Source organism: Myxocyprinus asiaticus, chromosome 1, assembly GCF_019703515.2.
Source record: "Myxocyprinus asiaticus isolate MX2 ecotype Aquarium Trade chromosome 1, UBuf_Myxa_2, whole genome shotgun sequence".
NCBI classification, from domain to species: Eukaryota; Metazoa; Chordata; class Actinopteri; order Cypriniformes; family Catostomidae; genus Myxocyprinus; species Myxocyprinus asiaticus.
The window spans coordinates 46,883,665-46,908,999 of record NC_059344.1 but is presented as its reverse complement, the minus strand read 5'-3'; the positions used below and the strand labels follow the sequence as shown (position 1 = coordinate 46,908,999).

Sequence of the window (25,335 nt, the reverse complement as noted above, 5' to 3'; positions counted from 1 at the left end):
CCGTAAGTGTGTTAAACCAGTTTCTCTTGATCCTTTAAATGGCGTAAGGAAAATGGCATTCGCATTTACATAACCTTTCAGAACACCACTTTTTACAAAACACCTGGAATGTACTGTTTTCTTAAGTGCATGTAAATGGGGTCATTGACAGGAACACGTCCCCCTGCTTATTATTCAGCATTATTCAGATATCTTATCTGACCACAGGTTGCTATCCATAGGATCGTTTGCTATTTAGTCATTATATCTTAATTGGGCTTCTTGTGTTTTTAGGGCTGTTGTTTTGTCTTGCCACTCACTCAAAGCAGTTATATGGAATGCTTATGATATTGTTTGCACATTCACACTATGAATGACCAGTCTTTGCCATTAAGATGACTAGCTCCTAGCTCAACACTTTTCTCTTTGGCCACTTGGGGGCAGTGTTTCAAATTTGGTAAAGAAAATTCAACCTACTTTTTACAATTTCACTGTGAGATCAGTCTGCACATTTTGGAGAAACTGGGGTGTGTGGTTTGCCCCAGCTCACAGTGCCTTGTATATGGGGGCATGACAGTGAAATAAAATGGCATAAGGAGAGAGCCATTGGCAAGCCCCCAACCCACCCTCATGTACAGAGACATTTGCTTGTCATGCCCCTGGAGAAACATCTTCTCTATCTTTGATGTGCACTGATATGTTTTGGCTGCCTCTTCCATATGTGTCCTGTTCTAGAATCCACCAGTGTACTACATACTAATCATAGTAGGCACTTCCAGCTCATGGACAGATAAATCAAACACTGATTATGGTTATAATACAGATTTTCATTCCTTGAACTGCCAATATGTTCAATCTCAGTTCAAGCACTTTATTTAATTCTGTCTAAATCTGTGTTTAGATCATTTTGGGTGTAATGTTAGTGGTGCCTCTTTACAGTTTGAAACGCTCACTGGTTTTGAAAAAAGGTTTGTGGTCTCATATTAGCCAGTGGCCCTCATAGCCTGCAGTACTGTAGATGCAACTGTCTAGAGAATAGAGCCAGAACCTGTGACAAGCCTCCTTATAGCACAAAATAAATAAACACACACTCATTGCGGACCCCACTAACATTCTGAGGGGGTGGCTAGTGCGGGGAGAGTTGCTCAGATTGAATTAGAATTGATTACATGTTCTTTTTCCCCTGAGTCATGCCACAAAAGGACTAGCTTTATGCATTAGAATCAATTCAAGAATCTAGGGTACACATGCCAAGTCTGTGTCAGTTGATGTGCTGGTTTCTTTAATGTCCCTTTGTTGTGAGCTGTAGATAGCAGTCAGCCTGCTCTTCAGATTATGAATGCAGAGCTGAATGCAGCAGAGTCTATCGTGCTCTCCTGAAAGAGATGCCGCTGTATAGTGTACTGCAGAGGGTCACGTAGGAGCTGACTCCGGCTGTCTCCACAGATAAGATGCAATGTATGAGGCATAACGGCAGCCCTCGCACATTCATAATTACACATACATTCAGCCATAAAAAAAATATATATATATATACTGGATTTTATATAGTAAAAACCACAAGAATGTCAAATATGCTCATCATTGCCTTAAAGGTCAAATGAAGCCTTTCTGATTTATGAATGAGCAATGAAATATTAGTCTTTATGGGCCCGTATATTTTCATCAAGTGTTCCATGTCACATTTACAGGGCCTTACATATGAAATGAGAGTCTGTGGTAGCATACACAGTGTTAGTGTTAGTGCATGTATAGTACACGCTAAACAGTGTTGTGTGATGGACTACTGAAATGAGAGGGCAAAGTCCACATTCTTTTGTTGTTGTTGTTGTTGTTGTTGTTTAAGTGTGGATGTCCAAGTTGTTGAGTTGTTTACTCTATTATGAGTCTATCAATAGTGTTTATTTCCACCAGTTTGACCCATTTTGACCCATTCAGGTTCATTTGCAACAAGATGGCATTATGCTTTTGACAGAGCAATCAACCAGTCATAGTTCAATGGAGGCACAGCATCCTCTCAATTTACTTTTCACCTGTTATCTGCTGATTTTACCTGTTTCAATGGACACTGCCTCCATAATGTTATTAGAAAAATGAGTGCTTTACACTATATTTGATCTCACATTATTATACTTTTGTTTGCTTAATTATTGTACAGTTGATTATTTCTCATCCACATTTTTAGAAGACATTGCTTTCTTGGAGAAAATGCCCCTGCCACAGTTCAGATCTGTCTAATAGACACTGTTCATTCATTCTCCTTAATAAACACATTTGTATCTTATTAAGACAAGATCTTCTTAATAAAGCGCCAAACTAATGAGAACTCAGATACTAATTCACTTAGTGCAGTCACTGAGGTTGAAATTGAGTTTGAGTGGGATTTAGATGAGGGTAATGACCAATTAAATGTTGCTACCTTTGACTGTGTCCACACACAGGACTGATCCGCCTCCGCTCCAGCCCTCCGCCCAAACTTCAGGGAGTAAAGTACATTCTGAACATAACAGCAACAGATGACAATGCCTCTGGTGGCCCACAGTCGCTCTCCGCCACTGCCCAGGTCATCGTTGGAGTCGATGATGTAAACAACAACAAACCTGTGTTTGAAAAGGTACTGTTAATAATTGATCTATTTGTCCATATCTGGCTTTTTTTTCTCACCAGTTATTAAAGCAGTATAACACGAGCAAGAGTGCTACATGGCTATACATCAGCACGGCTGTGATTCGACCAAAGGTATTCACAGCCATGCTGATATAGGGTCATACAGCACGATTGTGGGTATGATATTGCTTGTATACAAAGATGTAAAAAGTAGAAAAAAAAAATAAATGACCTAAAACAAAAGACTGTCACAGGTGTGTGGTTTGCTCCAGTTCACAGTGCCTTCTATATGGTCACTTCAGTACTAGAAACAATGGCTGCTTCTAACAAGTTATTGGAGAAACGAGGATGTATGTGTGTGTGTTAAAGAGAGAGAGAGAGAGAGAGAGAGAGAGAGAGAGAGAGAGAGAGAGAGAGAGAGAGATTGAGCTTGTGTGATTACCTGCATCTGTTGCGACTCCCAAGCAGTAGTGTTAGTCAGCTTTCTGAAGATAATGGGAATTTTGGTTAAATACATCCTATTTTCTCTGTGTAAAAATAGTCACAGGGAAAAATGAAAATACACACATCTAGTTCTTTTACACATCAGCGCTGCTCTTACACTTTATTTTAGAACGCCTAAAACAAAAGCAGAGTGATACAAACAGTGAAGTGTCAGAGTGCTGATCAGTGCTCATGGAACATCTCTTGTCCAATCAGATTCGAGGACGGAACTAACTGTTGTATAAATTTATATAATTAGGTAATTACTGCAGCTTTCACACCCTCATTTTGTTTTTCCTTACTCTCTCTCTTCCTGTGTGTTTTCTACTGTATATATTTAGGGGTCAAAATATCCTTCTAATGCATTTTTTTTACATAGTAAAACGATTGAAAAACAGAACAGACAGACATAAAAAAGTGTTTGTGTGAACGGCCCCTAAGTCATTGTCTTTCTTTTCCGTGCAAACATGTCTTCTTTCCATGTTTTTTTTTTTTTTTTTTTTTTTTTTTTGCATTTTATTAACAAAATCTGTGCTATTTGCCCGGTGCAATTATCATAAATTTTTTACCGCCCGAGGAACGCAGACAGTAAACGGGATTTTATTTAAAAGAGATGTTTGTGTACAATTTCTGTTGATCATAGCAGCTGTAATTAATCAATAATGATGAAATTATGGAAAAGAGTGATATAACACAGCATATATGTATTTGTATGGTGCAGTCAAGCACACTTTCATTATTTCAAAGAGATGATTCAGCAGAGTGTGCCAGATTGCAGTATTCTTCTGCATCCTACGCTATACAGACCTTTTCACAGACTGTGATGACGTGTTTCCACCTTATTTAGCAGCGTAAATCTAGTAAACTTTTTTTATTATTATTATTTAGTGTAAATTTATAACAGGTCTATCCAAAACTTAGTGAGTTGCCTTGTTGTCTCCTGCCTACTTCAGCTGTCTTCTATGGCACCATCCTAACTGAAATGGAGCCTCATAAGAGACAGATTTGGAATGATCTACAGTGCACCCGGAAAGTATTCACAGCGCTTCACTTTTTCCACATTTTGTTTTGTTACAGCCTTATTCCAAAATGGATTAAATTAATTATTTTCCTCAAAATTCTACAAACAATACCCCATAATGACAACGTGAAAGAAGTTTCTTTGAAATCTTTGCAAATTTATTCAAAATAAAAAACGAAAAAAATCACATGTACATAAGTATTCACAGCCTTTGCCATGACAATCAAAATTGAGCTCAGGTGCATCCTGTTTCCACTGATCATCGTTGAGATGTTTCTACAACTTGATTGGAGCCCACCTGTGGTAAATTCAGTTGATTGGACATGATTTGGAAAGGCACACACCTGTCTATATAAGGTCCCACAGTTAACAGTGCATGTCAGAGCACAAACCAAGCCATGAAGTCCAAGGAACTGTCTGTAGACCTCCGAGACAGGATTGTATCAAGGCACAGATCTGGGGAAGGGTACAGAAAAATTTCTGCAGCATTGAAGGTCCCAATGAGCACAGTGGCATCCATCAACTGTAAATGGAAGAAGTTTGGAACCACCAGGACTCTTCCTAGAGCTGGCCGCCTGGCCAAACTGAGCGATCGGGGGTGAAGAGCCTTAGTCAGGGAGGTGACCAAGAACCCGATGGTCACTCTGACAGAGCTCCAGCATTTCTCTGTGGAGAGAGGAGAACCTTCCAGAAGAACAACCATCTCTGCAGCACTCCACCAATCAGGCCTGTATGGTAGAGTGGCCAGACGGAAGCCACTCCTCAGTAAAAGGCACATGACAGCCCGCCTGGAGTTTGCCAAAAGGCACCTGAAGGACTCTCAGACCATGAGAAACAAAATTCTCTGGTCTGATGAAACAAAGATTGAACTCTTTGGCCTGAATGGCAAGCGTCATGTCTAGAGGAAACCAGGCACCGCTCATCACCAGGCCAATACCATCCCTACAGTGAAGCATGGTGGTGGCAGCATCATGCTGTGGGGATGTTTTTCAGTGGCAGGAACTGGGAGACTAGTCAGGATCAAGGGAAAGATGTATGCAGCAATGTACAGAGACATCCTTGATGAAAACCTGCTCCAGAGCGCTCTGGACCTCAGACTGGGGCGAAGGTTCATCTTCCAACAGGACAACGACCCTAAGCACACAGCCAAGATAACAAAGGAGTGGCTACGGGACAACTCTGTGAATGTCCTTGAGTGGCCCAGCCAGAGCCCAGACTTGAACCCGATTGAACATCTCTGGAGAGATCTGAAAATGGCTGTGCACCGATGCTCCCCATCCAACCTGATGGAGCTTGAGAGGTCCTGCAAAGAAGAATGGGAGAAACTGCCCAAAAATAGGTGTGCCAAGCTTGTAGCATCATACTCAAAAAGACTTGAGGCTCTAATTGGTGCCAAAGGTGCTTCAACAAAGTATTGAGCAAAGGCTGTGAATACTTATGTACTTGTGATTTATTTTCTTTTTTCTTTTTTCGTTTTTTATTTTTAATAAATTTGCAAAGATTTCAAATAAACTTCTTTCATGTTGTCATTATGGGGTATTGTTTGTAGAATTTTGAGAAAAATAATGAATTTAATCCATTTTGGAATAAGGCTGTAACATAACAAAATGTGGAAAAAGTGAAGCGCTATACATGGTATGCTGATTAATTAAACAGATTAATTGCAATTGATCGCATATATAAATATTTGCTTAGAATGCCCCTCAAATAACAATAATTCAATAAATAATGATTAAATACTTATAAATATTTATATTTAAATCATTATAAAAAAATATAATGTAGATAATTAAGATGCATTACATCATTGTGGCACACGAGTAAAGCATTAAGAAAGATGGTACCACTTTACAATAAGGTTCCATTTGTTAACATTAGTTAACATGAAATAACAATGCGCAATTCTTTTACAGCTTTTGTTAATCTTAGTTAATGTCAATTTCAACATATACTAATACATTTCTCAAATCAAAAGTTGTGTTTGTTAACATTATGCATGCTAGGTAGGACGCGTCCTTTTAAGGCTGCAGTATACCGAGCGTCCTCCTTTAAACAAGTCTCGTTCAAATGAGACGGCCTTCGTAGGACAAACAGAAACGGTATGTAACATGGTTGCTATGACAGCATGCCACTCTTTAACAAGCGCCAGTGCTTTGAGTGAGAAAGTAACAAATTCCCTTTGGAAGGGAATGTATGAGGTAAAATTTAGGAAATGTATTATGATGTAGACAGAAAAGAAAATAGATTTTACAGGTGTAGTTTTAGTCTAATATTTTATTTTAATTATATATTAATAGAATTATACATATTATATATTCTGCACCCATCTACTGAGGTACTTCAACTTGGGAAATCATATTACTTGATCATATTTACGGGCAAATTGGCGTTTTTCCGTTGAAGCAAAGAATTGTGGGTTGTGAGTGCCCACAAAGGATACGCCTCATGCATCCTCCGAATTCCCGTGAAAGAAGGTTGCATTCGAAGGCTGCATTCAAAGTGTCCTACTCGCTTTTATGAAACGAGACAGCCTCGATGACGTATGCAGCCGACAAATGTGACCTCCAGAGGACACAGCCTTCCAAACGAGACACAGCCACAGACTCTTTTGTCTGCTGCCTGTGAGTGTAGTTTGTTCTCTGTATAACCACGTTGCCCAAACAGCTGAAGTTTCACTTACTGCCCCCTGGAGAAAACAGGTGGTACTTCAAGCTTGAATTGCTCAGATGGAAGGAATATTCCTTATCACGGTCCAGGGACATGATTACTTGCGTTATTTTTTTAATGTGTTATTTTTTATATAATTAATTTCACTGAATTAACGCATTAAATCGACAGCCCTAATATATATATTAGAGCAAATAGTCTTCCTAAAAATGTATGTCCTCATATGGGGACAGTGGGACTAATTTGTGAAATTTTAAATAATACCAAGCTATAGAAAGTCTATTTTTTTTATTTATTTTTTATGTATTTTTTTTAAATCAAATTGTTTATTATGTTTCCAGAAGTGTTGGTTATTCATGTTTTTGAGACGTTACAGACATTACAGTTATTTTTCTGTAACACTGCTTTGTAAAAACTTGTCTTGGGAAAAGCACAAATAAAAAAGATACAAATAAAATAAAATATTTGACTTGATTTTACGTTTATGTTACAATGTTTTTGGCAACAAAATGTCAGTGTTCTTTCTTTGCACTGTCAAACAAACAAGTGATAGCCAGTGCTGAAGCATTTTACCAATCAGTAATTAGCATAATTAATTCTGATTCAAAGTAATGGCCAGCATCATCCAATCACTGCCAACATTGTCAAAATAAGATTTAGCATCATAAATTCTGAATCTATGTACTGATTGTCCCATGCCTGCCAAACTTGTTGAGTGATTCAAACATCATCTGCAGCCTGAAACTGAACTTTTGGTAGGATGTTAGGAGTGAATGCACTTGGCTGCATAGGAAAGCTTTAGGATGCTCGCTTGCTCCCTATTTAGTTAATGGCTTAACCTCCAGTGTGCTTTATGTCTGCACTTGTCTCAGAAAAGTTCAAAATTCACCTTTCATCCTAACTCCATATAAAGCCTCTGAAAGCAACATTTTTCAGCTTTTGGATAAACCCACTGATTCTCAATGTGATAATGCAAAATTTTCTAAATGGCATATTGGATGAAATTAGAGACTCTGGTCTTTTGACTCAAATAGGTTTCTTACCTGATGTAGTTTTGCTGGCATTTCTCCCAAAGACAAACTCCACTGAGATTATAGTATTTTTTTTATTTTTTTATTTTGCTGTTGGAGCCAGTGGGTAAGCAAAAATAATATTTGCTGTGGTCTCAAATTCACTGCTATAGAAGTTTACCCTACAATAGTTTACTTTGGCATTCCAAATCCCAGAAATATGAAGTGTCTATATTGTCTATGTGAAGTGCCCCACTAGATTGGAACTGCATCGTGCAAATTGCGTTCAGCACATATTTTGTGCTGATTGCTTGATATGCATAATTCCTTTAGTGAATGAGGTGCTAAACCAGCGCAGGCAACATATGCAAATCAATGGTGCTTTTACTGGGTGCATTTTATGCTTATATCTAACCCCCCTTTTTCTTCTCTTCTCTCTTGTTTTTCACTTGGTAGGGTGCAAAGAAAGTTAACATCTAAGGAGATGCAAGACATCTCTAGTTTTGGTGGCAGGTCTTACTCAGCTGAAAGACTTCAGAGCCACCTCTCTCAATTAAATAAATACAGTTAATAAAGCATTTACCCCACAGCTCAACTTCAGACATTTTTACCCTTTTTTAAACTTTTGCACTCCCTCTAATCTTTGCAAACATTCTATTTTTCCTTTCGTGTCTTGCTAAATCTTATTTTCACCTACTTCTCATCTATTATTCTCTTTCTCTTCCTCTTTCCTGCCATTCTAGCTTCCTAAAATTCCTCTGTTCCTTTATGTGAGAAAGGGGAGTTGTTACTAAGCAGTGAATTTCTCTGTTGTAGTTTCTTTAGAAAACTCCCACCTGAATCTCCCTCCCATTCTCCCATCATGACTGTGTTCTAGAACAGTGTTTCCCAACCAATTATCAAATTCCACAAAATAAATAAATGCATGAAAAAAAAATTATAATAATAATTCAGGGATCCAAACTCCTCACCTTTCGGAGAAATTTGCCATTTTGAAACCGTAATCGGTCACTTTTGTGATTGTGAAGAGCAATAATTAATGTGCAAAAGTGACTGATATTTATACACGTTAAGGGTCTTTCACATGACTCGCGTCAGCACTGCAGAATACATTGAAGTTTATGAAGTGACGCCACTTTACACCAAAGTGTTTTTCACACACACGTTTTTGCTTCACCAATAATGTCTTTGAGAGTACTAAGCAACAAGAAATATTTAAAAACTGTCCAAATTTGTGGAGACATTGAATGTCTCATAATTTCTTTTAATTAAATATTACCTTATTGTTTACAAATATCAGAGACCCCAGTTATTAAACATTTAAATTCACCAAGAAAATGCTTAGACCTAAACATAAACGAGTCCTTTTAATGCTTTCTGCTATCAAAGCAACTGCAAGCTTTTTTTCTCTTTTCCAAATACATGTTCCTTATCTGTCACTCACTCGACGTTGTGTCGATGTAGTGACACTAGGGGTCACCCTTGGGAGCCCGAGACAACTCTGGTCTTTGATAAAAGGCCAATGAAAATTGACGAGTGGTAGTTGCATGCCACTCCCCCGGACATACGGGTATAAAAGGAGCTGGTATGTAATCACTCATTCAGATTTTCTCTTTGGAGCTGAACGGTCATGCTCATTGAGCTGAATTCTACTGTTCATTCAACTCTGCTGGATCTGACGGCGCATTTCAGCGGCTTCTCCCTCCTCTGCACTGGTGCACTGCAGAGAACGCCCCTGGGCACTTGGCAGAAAACAAGAGAGTATATTTTCTGAAAGAGCTTTTTCCCTCCAAAAGAGTATATATTTCTCTAAAAGAGCGGCACACACGGAACGTCTTTTTAAAGATGCCTTTCCGATTGTGTGTTATTCCTGGTTACGGTCGTTATCTCTCAACTTTGGATGGTCATGATCGCTGTCTTTCGTGTCTGGGCGCGACCCACATGGAGGCAGCGTTTGTGGATGGTTCATGTTCTCATTGCGAGAACATGACCATGGCAACGTTGCGGTCGCAGCTTGCTTTCGTAAGAACCCCAGCGGCTCACCGCCTCGATCCTTCTACCTATGGGTATGAGGCCAGCGCGGCTAGCACCGGGGGCGATTTGGGGACCCCAATGGGATCACCTCTGCCGGGTATCCCCCCGCAGACCTCCCATTCCCCAGCACGCTTGTCTGCCCCAATCGGGCTTCCGAATGAGTTCGCCGGCTCGTCTCATGGTGAGTCTGGCTTCTTGTTCGGAGCCCACGAAGATGATGAGCTCTCGAGCACAGCATTGGAGAGCAGGCTTGTCCAGTCGGATGCAGAAGCCTCAGCTGGGCTTCCCCCCTCGGGGATGATTGCCCAGTCACAGGCTGATGCTGAAATGATGGACATGCTTTCCCGGGCGGCCGCGAGTGTCGGGTTAGAGTGGAACCCTCCGCTCTCCCCTGAACCCTCGTGGCTTGATGATTGGTTCCTGGGCTCACGGCGCCGCTCAAAGCAGCCACGCCCCGCTCCAGTGCCATTCTTCCCGGAAGTGCACGAGGAGCTGAAGAAATCGTAGGAGGCACCTTTTATTGCCCGGCCCCGATTCCGCAGTTCCCCTGCTCTCACTACCCTCGATGGCGGGGCGGCCAGGGGCTATACGGCAATTCCCCCGGTGGATAAGGTGCTCGCGGTGCACCTATGCCCGCAGAGCACCACCACGTGGCTCGGACGCCCTAAGCTCCCGTCCAAGCCCTGTAGGCTCACGTCGTCCCTGACGGCTAAAGCCTACAGCAATGCTGGACAAGCTGCCTCTGCCCTGCACGCCATGGCTCTCCTAAAGCTCCACCAAGCCAAGGTGTTGAAAGTACTGCACGAGGGTAGTTCCGCACCAGATTTGATGCAGGAACTGCGCTCGGCGACCGACCTTGCTCTCCGAGCGACGAACGATGGTCCGAGCGACGGTCTCTCGGGCGGACAATGGCCACACTAATGGTCCAGGAGCGCCACCTTTGGCTCAACCTGGTCGAGATGGGTGAGGCCGACAAGACACGGTTTCTTGCTGCCCCCATTTCACAGGCTGGCCTATTCGGTGTCACCGTCGAGGACTTTGCCCAGCAGTTCTTGGCGGTGAAGCAGCAGACGGAGGTGATCCGGCACATCCTGCCCTGGCGTGGCTCAAGATCCTGCACCCCATCTACTCATCACCAAGGGCGTCCCCCTGCGGTGACTGCACCGGCTCCACCGCAGCCCGCCCCTTCGGCCCGGCCCCAGCGTGGAGCCCACCGCAGGAAGCAGATGCCACCCGTCTCACAGTCGGCACCTAGGAACCCACTCACCTGGAGCTGGTAAGAAGACCACTCCATCCCCCGGTGGAGGGCCGGGTGGAAAATCTTTTGTTGCCTTTTTGTTTGATTTCGCCGCATTCCCAAGTGGCTGCAGTACCCAACAGTTCAGCAAAAGACCAGTTTCCTTCCTCCCTGTGTCACATACCCGGTGTGCACGGTCGTCATCATGACTACCGTCCACGGGTTTTTTCTTGCAGGACTGGCGCTCCAGCGGTGGTCTTTCCACCCCTGAGCACCCAGCTGTGGCACACAGCTGCCCCCGATGTGGCAGTCTCCACGGGTTACGAGGACAGGCCTCTTCCTCCCCCGTCCCAGGCTGTTCCAGGGGTGGTCACAAGGAGCCAGGAAAGTGCTTCAATGTCCCTAGACTCAGCACGGCCACGACGTGGTGTGGCACCTCGAGCTCCGCCCCACCGCGAGGCCCCACCTGCTGGTACGTCCGATGACGTTGTCCCCTTGGCCCCCCTTGCGCGGAACTTGGACGTGTGGCTAGCGCTTTCCAATCCATCACGATGGCTGATCCGGACCATCTGACTCAGCTACGCGATTCAGTTCACCAGGCGCCTGCCCAGGTTCAGTGGTATTCACTTCACCTTGGTCAAGAACAAAAACGCTGCTACCTTGCGCGCAGAGATCGCTACCCTCCTACGGAAGGGCGCGATAGAAACTGTCCCTCCTGCCGAGATGAAGAAGGGGTTTTACAGCCCCTACTTCATCACACCGAAAAAAGGCGGTGGGTTGCGGCCAATCTTGGACCTGCGAATACTGAACCGGGCCTTACACAGACTCCCGTTCAAGATGCTGAAAAAAAAGCATTCTGTCGAGCGTCCGGCATCAAGATTGGTTCGCAGCGGTAGACCTGAAGGACGCGTACCTCCACGTCTCGATCCTTCCTCGACACAGACCCTTCCTGCGGTTTGCATTCGAGGGTTAGGCGTATCAGTACAAAGTCCTCCATTTCGGCCTGTCCCTGTCTCCTTGCGTCTTCACGAAGGTCGCAGAGGCTGCCCTTGCCCCATTAAGGGAGGTGGGCATTCGCATTCTCAACTATCTCGATGACTGGCTAATCCTAGCTCACTCTCAAGACACATTGTGCGCACACAGGGACTTGGTGCTCTCACACCTCAGCCGACTAGGGCTTCGGGTCAACTGGGAAAAGAGCAAGCTCCTCCCGGTTCAGAGCATTTCTTTTCTCGGTTTGGAGCTGGACTTAGTCTCTTTGACGGCGCGCCTTACGAACGAGCGTGCCCAGTCGGTGCTGGCCTGTTTGAAGGCATTCAAACAGAAAACAGCGGTTCCACTGAAACTTTTTCAGAGGCTCCTGGGGCAAATGGCATCCTCGGCGGTAGCCACCCCGCTCGGGTTGATGCATATGAGACCGCTTCAGCACTGGCTCCAGACTCGAGTCCTGAGATGGGTATGGTGCCACGGGACACATCGCGTGGTCATCATGCCAGTCTGTCACCGTCTTTTCAGCCCTTGGACTGACCTCTCGTTTCTATGGGTAGGTGTTCCTCTAGAACTGGTCTCCGGGCACTTTGTGGTCACTACAGACACCTCCAAAATGGGCTGGGGCGCTGTTTGCAAAGGGCACGCAGCCTCCGGCCTGTGGACGGGCCCGCGACTGCATTGGCACATCAACTGCCTCGAGTTGTTGTCAATTCTGCTCGCCCTGCGGAGGTTTCGGCCATTGATCCAGGGCAAGCACGTGATAGTTCGGACAGACGACACGGCAACGGTAGCATATGTCAACCGCCAAGGCGGTCTGCGCTCTCGTTGTATGTCACAACTCGCCCGCCGTCTCCTCCTCTGGAGTCAGCAGCACTTCAAGTCGCTGCAAGCCATTCATATCCCAGGCAACCTCAGCACTACAGCGGACGTGCTTACATGGCAGGTTACCCTCAGGGGAGAGTGGAGACTCCACCCTCAGGTGGTCCAGCTGATTTGGAGTCAATTCGGACAGGCACAGGTGGACCTGTTTGCCTCCCAAGAATCCTCCCATTGCCCGCTCTGATACGCCCTCACCGAGGCTCCCCTCGGCATAGATGCACTGGAACACAGCTGGCCCCCTGGCTTATGCAAATATACGTTTCCCCCAGTGAGCCTACTTGCACAGACCCTGTGCAACGTCAGGAAGGACGAGGAGCAGGTCGTCCTGGTAGCACCCTACTGGCCCACCCAGACGTGGTTCTCAGATCTCACGCTCCTCACGACAGACCCCCCCGGCGAATTCCCCTGAGGAAGGACCTTCTTTCTCAGGGATGGGGCTCCCTCTGGCACCCGTGCCCAGACCTCTGGAATCTCCATGTCTGGCTCCTGGACGGGACGCGGAAGACCTAACCTGTGGTGGTAGACATGATCACTCAGGCTAGGGCCCCCTCTACGAGGCACCTGTATGCCTTTAAGTGGCATCTGTTTGCTAAGTGGTGTTCTTCCCGACTGGAAGACCCCCAGAGATGCGTAGTCGGATCAGTGCTTTCCTTCCTGCAGGAGAGGTTGGAAGGGCAGCTGTCCCCTTCCACCTTGAAGGTGTACGTTGCCGCCATAGCAGCACACCACGACGCAGTCGATGGTAAGTCCTTAGGAAAGCACAACCTGATCATCAGGTTCCTAAGAAGCGCCAGGAGGCTGAATCCCTCCAGACCGCGCCTTGTTCTCTCATGGGACCTCTCTGTAGTTCTTCAGGGTCTAAAGAGAGCCCCCTTTGAGCCCTTGCAGTGAGCCGAGCTTAAGGCACTCTCCTTGAAGACTGCCCTCCTGACTGCGCTCACTTCCATCAAGAGGGTAGGAGACCTGCAAGCATTCTCTGTCAGTGAAACATGCCTGGAGTTCGGTCCGGGTTACTCTCATGTGATCCTGAGACCCCGACCGGGCTATGTGCCCAAGGTTCCCACTTCCCCTTTTAGGGACCAGGTGGTGAACCTGCAAGCGCTGCCCCAGGAGGAGGCAGACCCAGCCCTGTCGTTGCTGTGTCCGGTGCACGCTTTACGCATCTATTTGGATCGCACGCAGAGCTTTAGGATCTCTGAGCAGCTCTTTGTCTGCTTTGGTGCACAGCGGAAAGGAAGCGCTGTCTTCAAGCAGAGGATTGCCCACTGGCTCATTGACGCCACAACTATGGCATATCATGCCCAGGACATGCTGCCCCCCGGTAGGGTTACGAGCCCATTCTACCAGGGGTGTAGCGGCTTCCTGGGCCCTGGCCAGAGCAGCAGGCTGGGCAACACCCAACACCTTTGCAAGGTTCTACAACCTCTGGGTGGAACTGGTTTCGTCCCAGGTAGTGGCACGCAATACAAGCAGATAAGCCCGGGATAGCCAGCCGGGTGTATCGCTTGCACACAGCGCCTTCCACCTCCTTTTGAGCTGAAGACGTGCGCCATTAATTCCCAATAGTGTTCACAAGCTTTGTTACCTGGTTAACTTTCTCCGAGCCCTGTGGCAGTCGAGTTTTCAGAGAGACTCGCTGCCGGCCCAGTACACATGCTAACTAAGAGTCCTGTTCTGGGGTAGGTGCTCCGCATGTGGCGGTTCCCTGTAAGGCTAACCCCATGCAATATATATATTCTGCTAATTCGTTTCCCTGTTGGCAAACTGCGTCTTCCTTGAGCAGAGCCCCTCTGCCCCAGTCTCCGTGTTTGTAGTAACTCCTCCCCAGTTGAGTAGGATCTACCTTGAAGACTCTCCACATGGTTGGAAAGACCATGTGATGTATTTTTCCACTTAAATATCCCCCCCCTTTGGGCGAGGTGTGGTCTCTGCGGTGTCTTCCCCTTGGGAGGGACACCCCCTGACTAGACCTGGCGGCCCAGTCGGATAATCCTCCTTCTTTTTTAGGGAGTGGAAAAAAGAGAAGTGGAAAAGAGGCCACGACTGGGTTAAGCCTGTCTCTATCTCTTGGGTAGTCGACTTGTCCCCAAAGGGCCGTTCGACACTCATAACTACGTTGGGGGAGTTTACGTGTCGACCTGGTGTGCTGGCTATGAGGCACACAGTAGTCTGCCCACCACACACCGCCAGTTCACGTAACACAGTTCAGCCAATTGTGGCATTTCTTATAGGGACCCCTTATTGTCACTACATCGACACATCGTTGAGTGAGTGACAGATAGGGAACGTCATGGTCACTTGTGTAACCTCCGTTCCCTGATGGAGGGAATGAGATGTTGTGTCCCTCCTGCCACAACGCTGAACTACCCGCTGAAATGGCCGGACCTTATATCAGCTCCTCAGCATAAAACCTGAATGAGTGGTTGCATACCAGCTCCTTTTATACCCGTATGTCCGGGGGAGTGGCATGCAAATACCGCTCGCCAATTTTCATTGGCCTTTTATCAAAGACCAGAGGTGTCTTGGGCTCCCAAGAGTGACCCCTAGTGTCACTACATCAACACAACTTCTCGTTCCCTCCATCAGGGAACGGAGGCTACACAAGTAACCATGATGTTTTCAATGTTTATTGTGCACACCTCCTGCTTTTTTACGCGGCAAACTCGTAAAATCGACCCTCTGTGACGCTTTCTGCAACTCTTATCATGTGGAGGGCAATGCGTGCTTGACGCTGGCGTTGAACGGAGCGTTAATGCCTCGACTTGACTCGTGTGAAATGTGCTATACAGTGACAAAAGAACATTATTGAATCTCAAAATTATTATTATTTGTCTATTATTGTGGTCTTTTCTGATAAAAGCCATGCTCAGCAGTTTAAATAGGCTACTGAAGGAAAATTATACCGTAGATCTGCTTTGTGTTTATAATTCTTATACTGAAGTCAGTAGATTTGTAGCCATGCAAGTTTTAATAAAGGAGAAGGTAAGGATGTTATTGAAACTCACTATTATTAGACTATTATTGTTGTCTTTTTGGATGAAAAATAATGCTCAGACTGAAGGAAAACTATAGATCTGCTTTGTTCTTTTAATGCTTAAACACTATAAAGTCTCTTGGTAGATTTCAGTCATGAACGACTCAAAATGATTCACTGACTCACTCATAGCACATAAGACGCTCATTTGTCGCCACCTAGTGACATTTCCAGAAGGGGTCACTGAACTAATCAGTTAATAAAATTGAACAAATTTGTGAAACAGAAGCAAGCCTCACCAAAATACTCTTTATTTTGCAGCTAATTCTGCACAATTGTAAACTTGAATAAACTTGAATCAATAAAATAGCTGGAATTGGTGCTTATGGCTTATTCTTTAAAAAAATATCCCCAGAAAAAATGTTCATGGACCAGTGATAGTCTTATCTTTTTCGCCCCTCATGAGTTTGCATCCCTGTAATTTGTTGTGGCATTGCAAGAACAAATCTACAAATTAGAAAAAAATGCAAATTTGTTGTTTTTTCATTACCCATTTAGCGCTCTTGCTACCTGTGACCTCACACAGCGTAGCCCTACCTATGTGACTTGTTTTGTTTTGTTTTTGTTTTGTTTTTTTGCATAGCCGAATTTCAAACATTACAAGTAAACACTTCTTGAAAAGGAAAAATTTATGGTAGGTTTCTGGAGCTTCGTGAGATGGACTCGTGAGGGTTACGGCTTGATGTTTGCACCTCTGACCTTATGGGATTTCACGCTTACCTGACTGATTGAACAGCGTAGAGCTGGGGACCATGTTTTAGTCAGAAGCAGGGTGAAAAGGACCATCACAGAGAGAACCAGGTCCCATGTTATTTGTTAGGTGTCAGAAGTGGCTATCAAAGGGAAGGCTGGTGGACCGATTCGGGAATTCTCATCATGTGTTTTAAATGGATTAATTACGGCATTTGTTTCCCCTGTTCAAGATGGGGAAACTAATGATGATGGGGAAGCAGAGTTTTCTTTATTTGAATGATTAAGCAATTACACACAAACACACAGATGAGGATGAAGAAAGTGTGTGGGAGTGGAGCAGGGCTGAATTATCCAGGCTTATTCCAGAGACGTCTCCACAGATTCAATGAGATGGAATTGATTCAAGGCTGCTTCAATTATAAAACAGAGATGAATCTCAACTGAACCAAACAGATAAGGATTAAGTTGCCTCCTCTCCCGTTCTTGATACATTCCCTCGATTTCTCTGTTTTTGAGTTTTTCAACTTTCCTCTACTCTTGGTACTGTAGTAGTTTGCTTTCTCTACTGTTATCAGAACCTATTATTTGGTAAAAACATTAGAACAGTTGTTTTTAATACAATTATTCTAATTAGTTAAATTAGGTACATACAGTTGACATGGCCATGGTTTCTGGCTGTGCCATATACTAACTCTTAAAACGGTACAACATAGTTTTAAGCCTAATTTGTACAATGGAAGAAGCAAAAACTTTTTGTCCTGGACAAGTTAAGCACCCTAGGTGAACGAAGCCTGCAATTATACTATGTGCAGTGTCGTTTTAAAATGAGCCTGTTGAGGAAAATAAATAAACAAATATATAAACAAATAAATAAATAATGTCACATCCAAACAACAATCTTTGACTTATCAAGAATTTCAGGGATTTGCACGAAGAGGAGAAATTTTGCCGAACAAAAACGTCAGTGCATTTCACCATAATTTGTATGCGAACTAAACAAAGCCTGTTCACCCAGCAAAAATAAATTAGCCTTTAATGTAAAGGCTTGGCAATCACTGATTTTATCATTACCTCTCTTGTGTATGATTTTTGGTTGCTTTGTTCCAGTGGAGTAGTGGTAGCTTTGTGGTAAAAAAAAAAAAAAAAAAAAATTGGATTTGTAAGCCAAAGGTTAAAGGTTCAAACACTTGAAGGAATGATTCACCATAGAGGCCTTGAGCAACAACACTTGACCCTTTAGAGCAAGTTGGTCCAGGCAGACAGTCTTTGTAATAAGTGCACTTTTCGTCACTTTGCATAGGGCATTTTCTATCCTTTTCCCCTACCCTTATTTATCCTTTGACATCAAGTTTATATCTGGTACATCTTCATTTTCTTCTTTCTTTATCTCTTTTTCTTTCACTCACAGTGTCTTGAGTATAAGGAAGGGGCCTCAGTTCTGGAAAATAAGCCAGCAGGAACGTTTGTACTGCAGGTTCATGCAGACGATGCTGATGAAGGTGCCAATGGAAAAGTATCATATGGCTTCATGCATAAAGACAGCACTGTTCCTGCATTTAGCATTGATCCAGAAACAGGTACTACCATTTAAACGCACTTACACTCAATGAGGTCATTCACTGATCAATTCACACCCAATTTACTGTACTGAGAGCATGAGAGTAGATGCTTCTATTGACATTCCTCTCAATATAATCAAAAGTCATTTAGATATATTTGAAAAGACTGGAGCATCGTTTAAGCAGAACATTTTAAATGTTTTTTTCTTAAAAAAAAATTGTATTAAGCACTCTATAATCACATCAGCTCACTGCTGACACTCTCTCTCTCTCTCTCTCTCTCTCTCTCTCTCTCTCTCTCTCTTTGGCTGCCACTTGCTATGGAATTCAAGCCTTGAAGTATTTTCATGAATTCAAACTTGAGTTTAATTCATTTTAATCATAGCCTTTCAGAACGTGCCAACTCTCAAATGGAGAGAATAGACAGCATTTAAATATGTTGTCTCAAGCCCCGATTTTTAAGAAATGGATTGCTTTATGAAATGTAACTGTTCATTGGACATCAATCAGCATGTCTTTTATTCAGGAGAATAAAGAGAGAAAATAGGAGTGGATTGCAGTGGAAGAAAACGTATTGCAATGACTTCTCAAATTCAAAAGGAGAAGCTGTAGAAAGATTCGACACTGTGATGTTAACTCATGAAGGAAGGAATATTTACCATCATCCCACACATATGCTGTCTGTCTAAATAGCATCGTACTTGATTTAAAAGGTTAAATAGAGATGTAGCAAAAAATTCAATTTGTAAATATACAGTATATTAGAGCTGTGTTTGTGAAGGAGGAGATGTTTGAAAAAAAAAAAAAAAACTGGTCAGTTTCATATCTCTCTCATTCAGCTGTTATCTAATTATCGCTCCATACAAAATCTCCATGGTAACAAAAGTGCCATTACAGGTGTTATCGTGACTGCAATGATGTTTGATCGGGAGAGGCAGAGAGAGTATGCTGTAACAGTGACGGCCACGGACCAAGCGGCGGACCCCCTCATAGGCATCTGCCAACTCAACATAATGATCCTTGATGAGAATGACAACAGCCCCAAATTTGAGAACCTGCGATATGAATGTCAGCAATTTAAACACCTAAATGCACACTTACAGTATTCTTTATGATTTCTTGTACAATTTAAATATTGAAAATGATGTTGAAAAGATCAGCTTAGATTTGCATAAATTGCCATGCTATTCTAAGCTGGTATATGCTGGTTAGTGCTGGTTTAGTGTTGTGGTCTAGCTTGTGGACTTTCTGATGAAGCTGGTTAACAGGAAAAGTTTTGCTGGTTAGCATCCCATCCTGAGGACTAGAATCCAAAACACAACATATGCTGCTGACCAGCTATTCTAATATCTGGTATTTCCTCATACAGGTGCATCTCAATAAATTAGAATGTCGTGGAAAAGTTCATTTATTTCAGTAATTCAACTCAAATTGTGAAACTCATGTATTAAATAAATTCAATGCACACAGACTGAAGTAGTTTAAGTCTTTGGTTCTTTTAATTGTGATGATTTTGGCTCACATTTAACAAAAACCCACCAATTCACTATCTCAAATAATTAGAATATGGTGACATGCCAATCAGCTAATCAACTCAAAACACCTGCAAAGGTTTCCTGAGCCTTCAAAATGGTCTCTCAGTTTGGTTCACTAGGCTACACAATCATGGGGAAGACTGCTGATCTGACAGTTGTCCAGAAGACAATCATTGACACCCTTCACAAGGAATGGACTGAGGCTGGGGTCAAGGCATCAAGAGCCACCACTCACAGACGTGTCAAGGAATTTGGCTACAGTTGTCGTATTCCTCTTGTCAAGCCACTCCTGAACCACAGACAACGTCAGAGGTGTCTTACCTGGGCTAAGGAGAAGAAGAACTGGACTGTTGCCCAGTGGTCCAAAGTCCTCTTTTCAGATGAGAGCAAGTTTTGTATTTCATTTGGAAACCAAGGTCCTAGAGTCTGGAGGAAGGGTGGAGAAGCTCATAGCCCAAGTTGCTTGAAGTCCAGTGTTAAGTTTCCACAGTCTGTGATGATTTGGGGTGCAATGTCATCTGCTGGTGTTGGTCCATTGTGTTTTTTGAAAACCAAAGTCACTGCACCCGTTTACCAAGAAATTTTGGAGCACTTCATGCTTCCTTCTGCTGACCAGCTTTTTAAAGATGCTGATTTCATTTTCCAGCAGGATTTGGCACCTGCCCACACTGCCAAAAGCACCAAAAGTTAGTTAAATGACCATGGTGTTGGTGTGCTTGACTGGCCAGCAAACTCACCAGACCTGAACCCCATAGAGAATCTATGGGGTATTGTCAAGAGGAAAATGAGAAACAAGAGACCAAAAAATGCAGATGAGCTGAAGGCCACTGTCAAAGAAACCTGGGCTTCCATACCACCTCAGCAGTGCCACAAACTGATCACCTCCATGCCACGCCGAATTGAGGCAGTAATTAAAGCAAAAGGAGCCCCTACCAAGTATTGAGTACATATACAGTAAATGAACATACTTTCCAGAAGGCCAACAATTCACTAAAAATGTTTTTTTTATTGGTCTTATGATGTATTCTAATTTTTTGAGATAGTGAATTGGTGGGTTTTTGTTAAATGTGAGCCCAAATCATCACAATTAAAAGAACCAAAGACTTAAACTACTTCAGTCTGTGTGCACTGAATTTATTTAATACACGAGTTTCACAATTTGAGTTGAATTACTGAAATAAATGAACTTTTCCACGACATTCTAATTTATTGAGATGCACCTGTATATGTCTAACACTACATAACAGAAGTCTATGGGCAGTTGACGTGAAATACTTAAGAGTAGTTTACCTGTCCGTTTTTATTTTATCTAAGGCCACGCCCACACTAATACATTTTTGGGTAAAAAAAGACATTGATTTTGCTTGCATTACACCTCTCATCCACACTGTAACAGTGTTTCCCTCCACCTTAAAAGGAGAGATTTGAAAGAGCACTCCAGTACCACAGACTGTGGAAAACAATGACGTTAGAAAATGGAAAACTGAAAATATATCAATGTGGACGTGGCTTAAAACAATTTAAAAAGCATTTCTTTTAATAAAAATAGAGAGAGAGGGAGAGGATTTTAATTTTTTACTCTTTTATTTTGCTTTCTAAAGACTGGTCTGAGATCATGAGATTAATCATAAATATTTTATTTTATTTATTATTCCACTGTCACCTTTAGCTTTCTTACTGGGGTTGCATGGCAATATTCTCTTTACTTTACAAATACAATTAATTTACAGTACATTTGAATTTAATTAAAAATGTTTCTTGTCAGATTTGAGAATCTAACTTCTAACTCTAATAGTGGGTTGGAAAAAGATCATACAATCTTTATACAAACTTAAAGTAAAAAAAAATAAAAAATGCTTACTAACTATTTTTCTAACACATTATAAATGGGTCTTTAATACATGAAAAAATATATAGCTGCCTGTATATTTAGAGGGAGTCTGTTGCAAGGGGATCATGGGGTCCTTGGCATAAAAAAAATATTAAAACCCCTGTCACAGACCACATGGAATTTTTCACACCACAGTGAAAGCAGAAAGTCATTAAAAATTGTGAGAAGTTACAGGACCTAAGATATATACGTTCCCATATACATTTATATAAATGTAACCTAAAATCTTCATGTTGAAAAAAAAAAAAAAAGGCTGATTTCTTAATTAATTTCTGCTCTTGCTGGTTCAGATTTATCATAGACTCTTGTATATGCAACTTTCAAAATATGATCAGTAGAGAGAGAGACAATTATCTAAAACAATCAAAGAAAGACCTTCTTCTGATTGCAAACCAGAAGAACAGTGTTTCCAGTGCATTTGAATATAAATAATTTGAGTCTTACTCTAAACAGATTTCTTGCGAGAGGACACCATGATTGGTACTAGTTTCCTGCGAGTGGCTGCACATGATGATGATTACAGCACCAATGCAGCCATCACTTACTCCATGTCTGAGGAACAGCCCGAGTACCTGCGGGTGAATCCACTCACAGGCTGGATCTACGTAAACCAACCAATCTCGCAGGTCAGTCCTGCTTCAAACACCTGTCTTGAGTTCAGGTCATATTGCTCAAGTTTAAAATAATATTGAGTTTACCTGTGTGTGTGAGTGTGTGTGTGTGTGTGTGTGTGTGTGTGGGGGGGGTGGTTTGGGTGGTTTACGCTATAAATGTGGTTTATGAGGACATTTCTAGTGTCCCCATTATTCAAATTGCTTAAAAACATACTAAATTATGTTTTTATGTATTTATTTTTTATGTAAAAATGTAGAAAGTTTTTTGGGTTTTTTTGTGGATTTTTTCCCCTTTTTTTCCCAATTTGGAATACCCAATTCCAATGTGCTTTTAAGTCCTCGTGGTCGCGTAGTGATTCGCCTCAGTCCGGGTGGCGGAGGACAAATCCCAGTTGCCTCCGCGTCTGAGACTGTCAACCCGCGCATCTTATCACGTGGCTTGTTGAGCGCGTTGCCACGGAGACATAGCGCGTAATGAGGCTTCACGCCACCCACCACGGCAACCACAGTCAACTCACCACGCGCCCCACCGAGAACGAACCACATTATAGTGACCACGAGGAGGTTACCCCATGTGAATCTACCCTCCGTAGCAACTGGGCCAATTTGGTTGCTTAGGAGACCTGGCTGGAGCCATTCAGCATGCCCTGGGATTCAAACTAGCGAACTAGCGAACTCCAGGGGTGATAGCATGTGTCTTTACCACTGAGCTACCCAGGCCCCCCTAAAAAATGCAGGATGTTTTTTGTGAGGGTTAGGTTTAGGGTTAGGGGATAAAATCTATAGTTCATACTGTACAAAAGTAATTATGACTATGGAGAGTCCTCATAAGGATAGTCACACCATTCTGTGTGTGTGTGTGTGTGTGAGAGAGAGTCAGAAAAGTAGATTTTTTTCAACAGTTTAAGTTTAAGACTTGACCTTTCTTAGGAATTCTGTTCAGCAAAGTTATTCATCATTAAACAGGCATAAAGGACTGGAGTTTGAGGTGTGGTGATAGATCTAATTTGTGCTTGCCTTGAGATGAATATTGTATAGTTCTTGTGTTTGATGTTTTTAAGCTGCTGCAGTGTGAATGATGTAGCAAGTCCACATTTTTTTTTTTTTTTTTTTTTTCCTCACAACACTCAGATTGGATAATTGATTGGGTGGTAAATAGGTCATTTACAGATACTGTTTTTTTTTTTTTACATTTGATGACTGAAATAACAATACATATAACTGTAACACAAAAGACTTTAAAAATTAATAGCAATTACTGATGTGTTGTGTGTTTGGGTGAGTGTATGAATGCATATATGTGTGTATGAGGAGGTGTTTAGGTTTGCAGTCCATTGATATTGGGCCACATTTGACAAGCAACCTTTGTAAAACTGTTGCTATGGCTACCGAGGTCTCGTGTCAGCTAGTGTATATGGTGAGGTTTTGTGTGTCTGAGTGTAAGAGTGTGTATACGTCCTTTGTGTGATTACAGAGGGCAGGGAAAAATTTAGCTGTCATTTCACATCATTCTACATGCAGAAGAATCAGAATAAGCTTTATTTCCAAGTATGCTTACACATACAAGGAATTTGTCTTGGTGACAGAAGCTTCCAGAGCACAAACAATACAACAACAAGACACAGATAATAATAATAATAATAATAATAATAATAATAATAATAATAATAAATTGAATCAAATTAAAAAGCGAATAGAAAATAAAAGTATATAAGTATATATAGAAATACACAATAAGACTATATATATATATATATATATGTGTGTGTGTGTGTGTGTGTGTGTGTGTGTGTGTGTGTGTGTGTGTGTGTGTATGTATGTACAAATACAAATCTGTTATATACAGATAGTGTAAGGGAATGTAGTGGCAGAAGAGGTAGGATATGTTGAATAAATATAAATAGACTAAGCTGTATATTGCACATGATTATTGCTCATGAGATGGATAGCCTGAGGGAAAAAACTGTTCTTGTGTTTGGCGGTTCTGCTGCTCAGTGCTCCGTAGTGCCGGCCAGAAGACAACAGTTCAGAGAGGTAGTGGGCTGGGTGAGTAGGGTCCAGAGTGATTTTTCCAGCCCTTTTCCTCACTCTGGAAGTGTACAGTTCTTGAAGGGAGGGCAGGGGGCAACCAATAATCTGCTCAGCAGTCCAAACTGTCCTTTGTGGTTTTCTGATGTCCAATTTGTTAGCTGAACCAAACCAGACAGTTATTGAAGTGCAGAGGACAGACTCAGTGACTGCTGAGTAGAACTGTATCAGCACTTCCTGCGGCAGATTGAACTTTCTCAGCTGGCGAAGGAAGTACAACCTCTGCTGGGCCTTTTTCACAGTGGAGTCCATGTGGGTCTCCCACTTCAGGTCCAGTGAGATGGTAGAACCCAGGAACCTGAATGACTCCACCGCTGCCACAATGCTGTTCAGAATTGGGTCAATGTTGGGGTGTTCCTTCTAAAATCCACTACCATCTCCACTGTTTTGAGCATGTTCCGCATGTTAATCGTCATTCTGGATGAGACTGATGACAGTAGTGTCGTCTGCAAACTTCAGGAGTTTGACAGAGGGGTCCTTGGCAGTGCAGTCATTTGTGTACATGGAAAAGAGTAGTGGGGAGAGCACACATCCCTGGGGGGCACCAGTGCTGAACGTACAGGTGCTGGAAGTGAATTTCATCTGTCAGAAAGCAGGTGATCCACTGACAGATAGAGGTGGGAACAGAGAGTTGGTTTAAATTAGTTTGGATAATAGCTAGGATGATGATGTTGAAAGCCGAACTGAAGTCCACAAAAAGGATCCTTGCATATGTCCTTGGTCAGTCCAGATGTTGCAGGATATGATGCAATCCCACGTTGACTGCATCATCTACAGACCTGTTTGCTTGGTAAGCAAATTGAAGGGGATCCAAAAAGGGTCCAGTGATGTCCTTCAGGTGGGCCAACACCAGTCTCTCACATGACTTCATGACCACAGATTTCAGAGCGAAGGGTCTGTAGTCATTAAGTCCTGTGATTTTGGGTTTCTTTGGGACAGGGCTGATGGTGGAGTATTTAAAGCAGCAGGGAACACACTGCTCCAGTGATCTGTTGAAGATCTGTGTGAAGATGA

General features: G+C 42.9%; 1 protein-coding gene across 1 annotated transcript in view; it reads left to right on the top strand.

The window, feature by feature from the left end:
* Nucleotides 1-25,335, top strand: part of LOC127443208 (neural-cadherin-like) — a 379,800-nt gene that overhangs the window by 183,141 nt on the left and 171,324 nt on the right. The window contains exons 8-11 of the mRNA XM_051701811.1: nucleotides 2,421-2,593; nucleotides 18,043-18,211; nucleotides 19,091-19,261; nucleotides 22,073-22,245. Coding sequence (XP_051557771.1) covers nucleotides 2,421-2,593; nucleotides 18,043-18,211; nucleotides 19,091-19,261; nucleotides 22,073-22,245 — 686 coding nt within the window. The remainder of the gene's footprint in view (nucleotides 1-2,420; nucleotides 2,594-18,042; nucleotides 18,212-19,090; nucleotides 19,262-22,072; nucleotides 22,246-25,335) is intronic.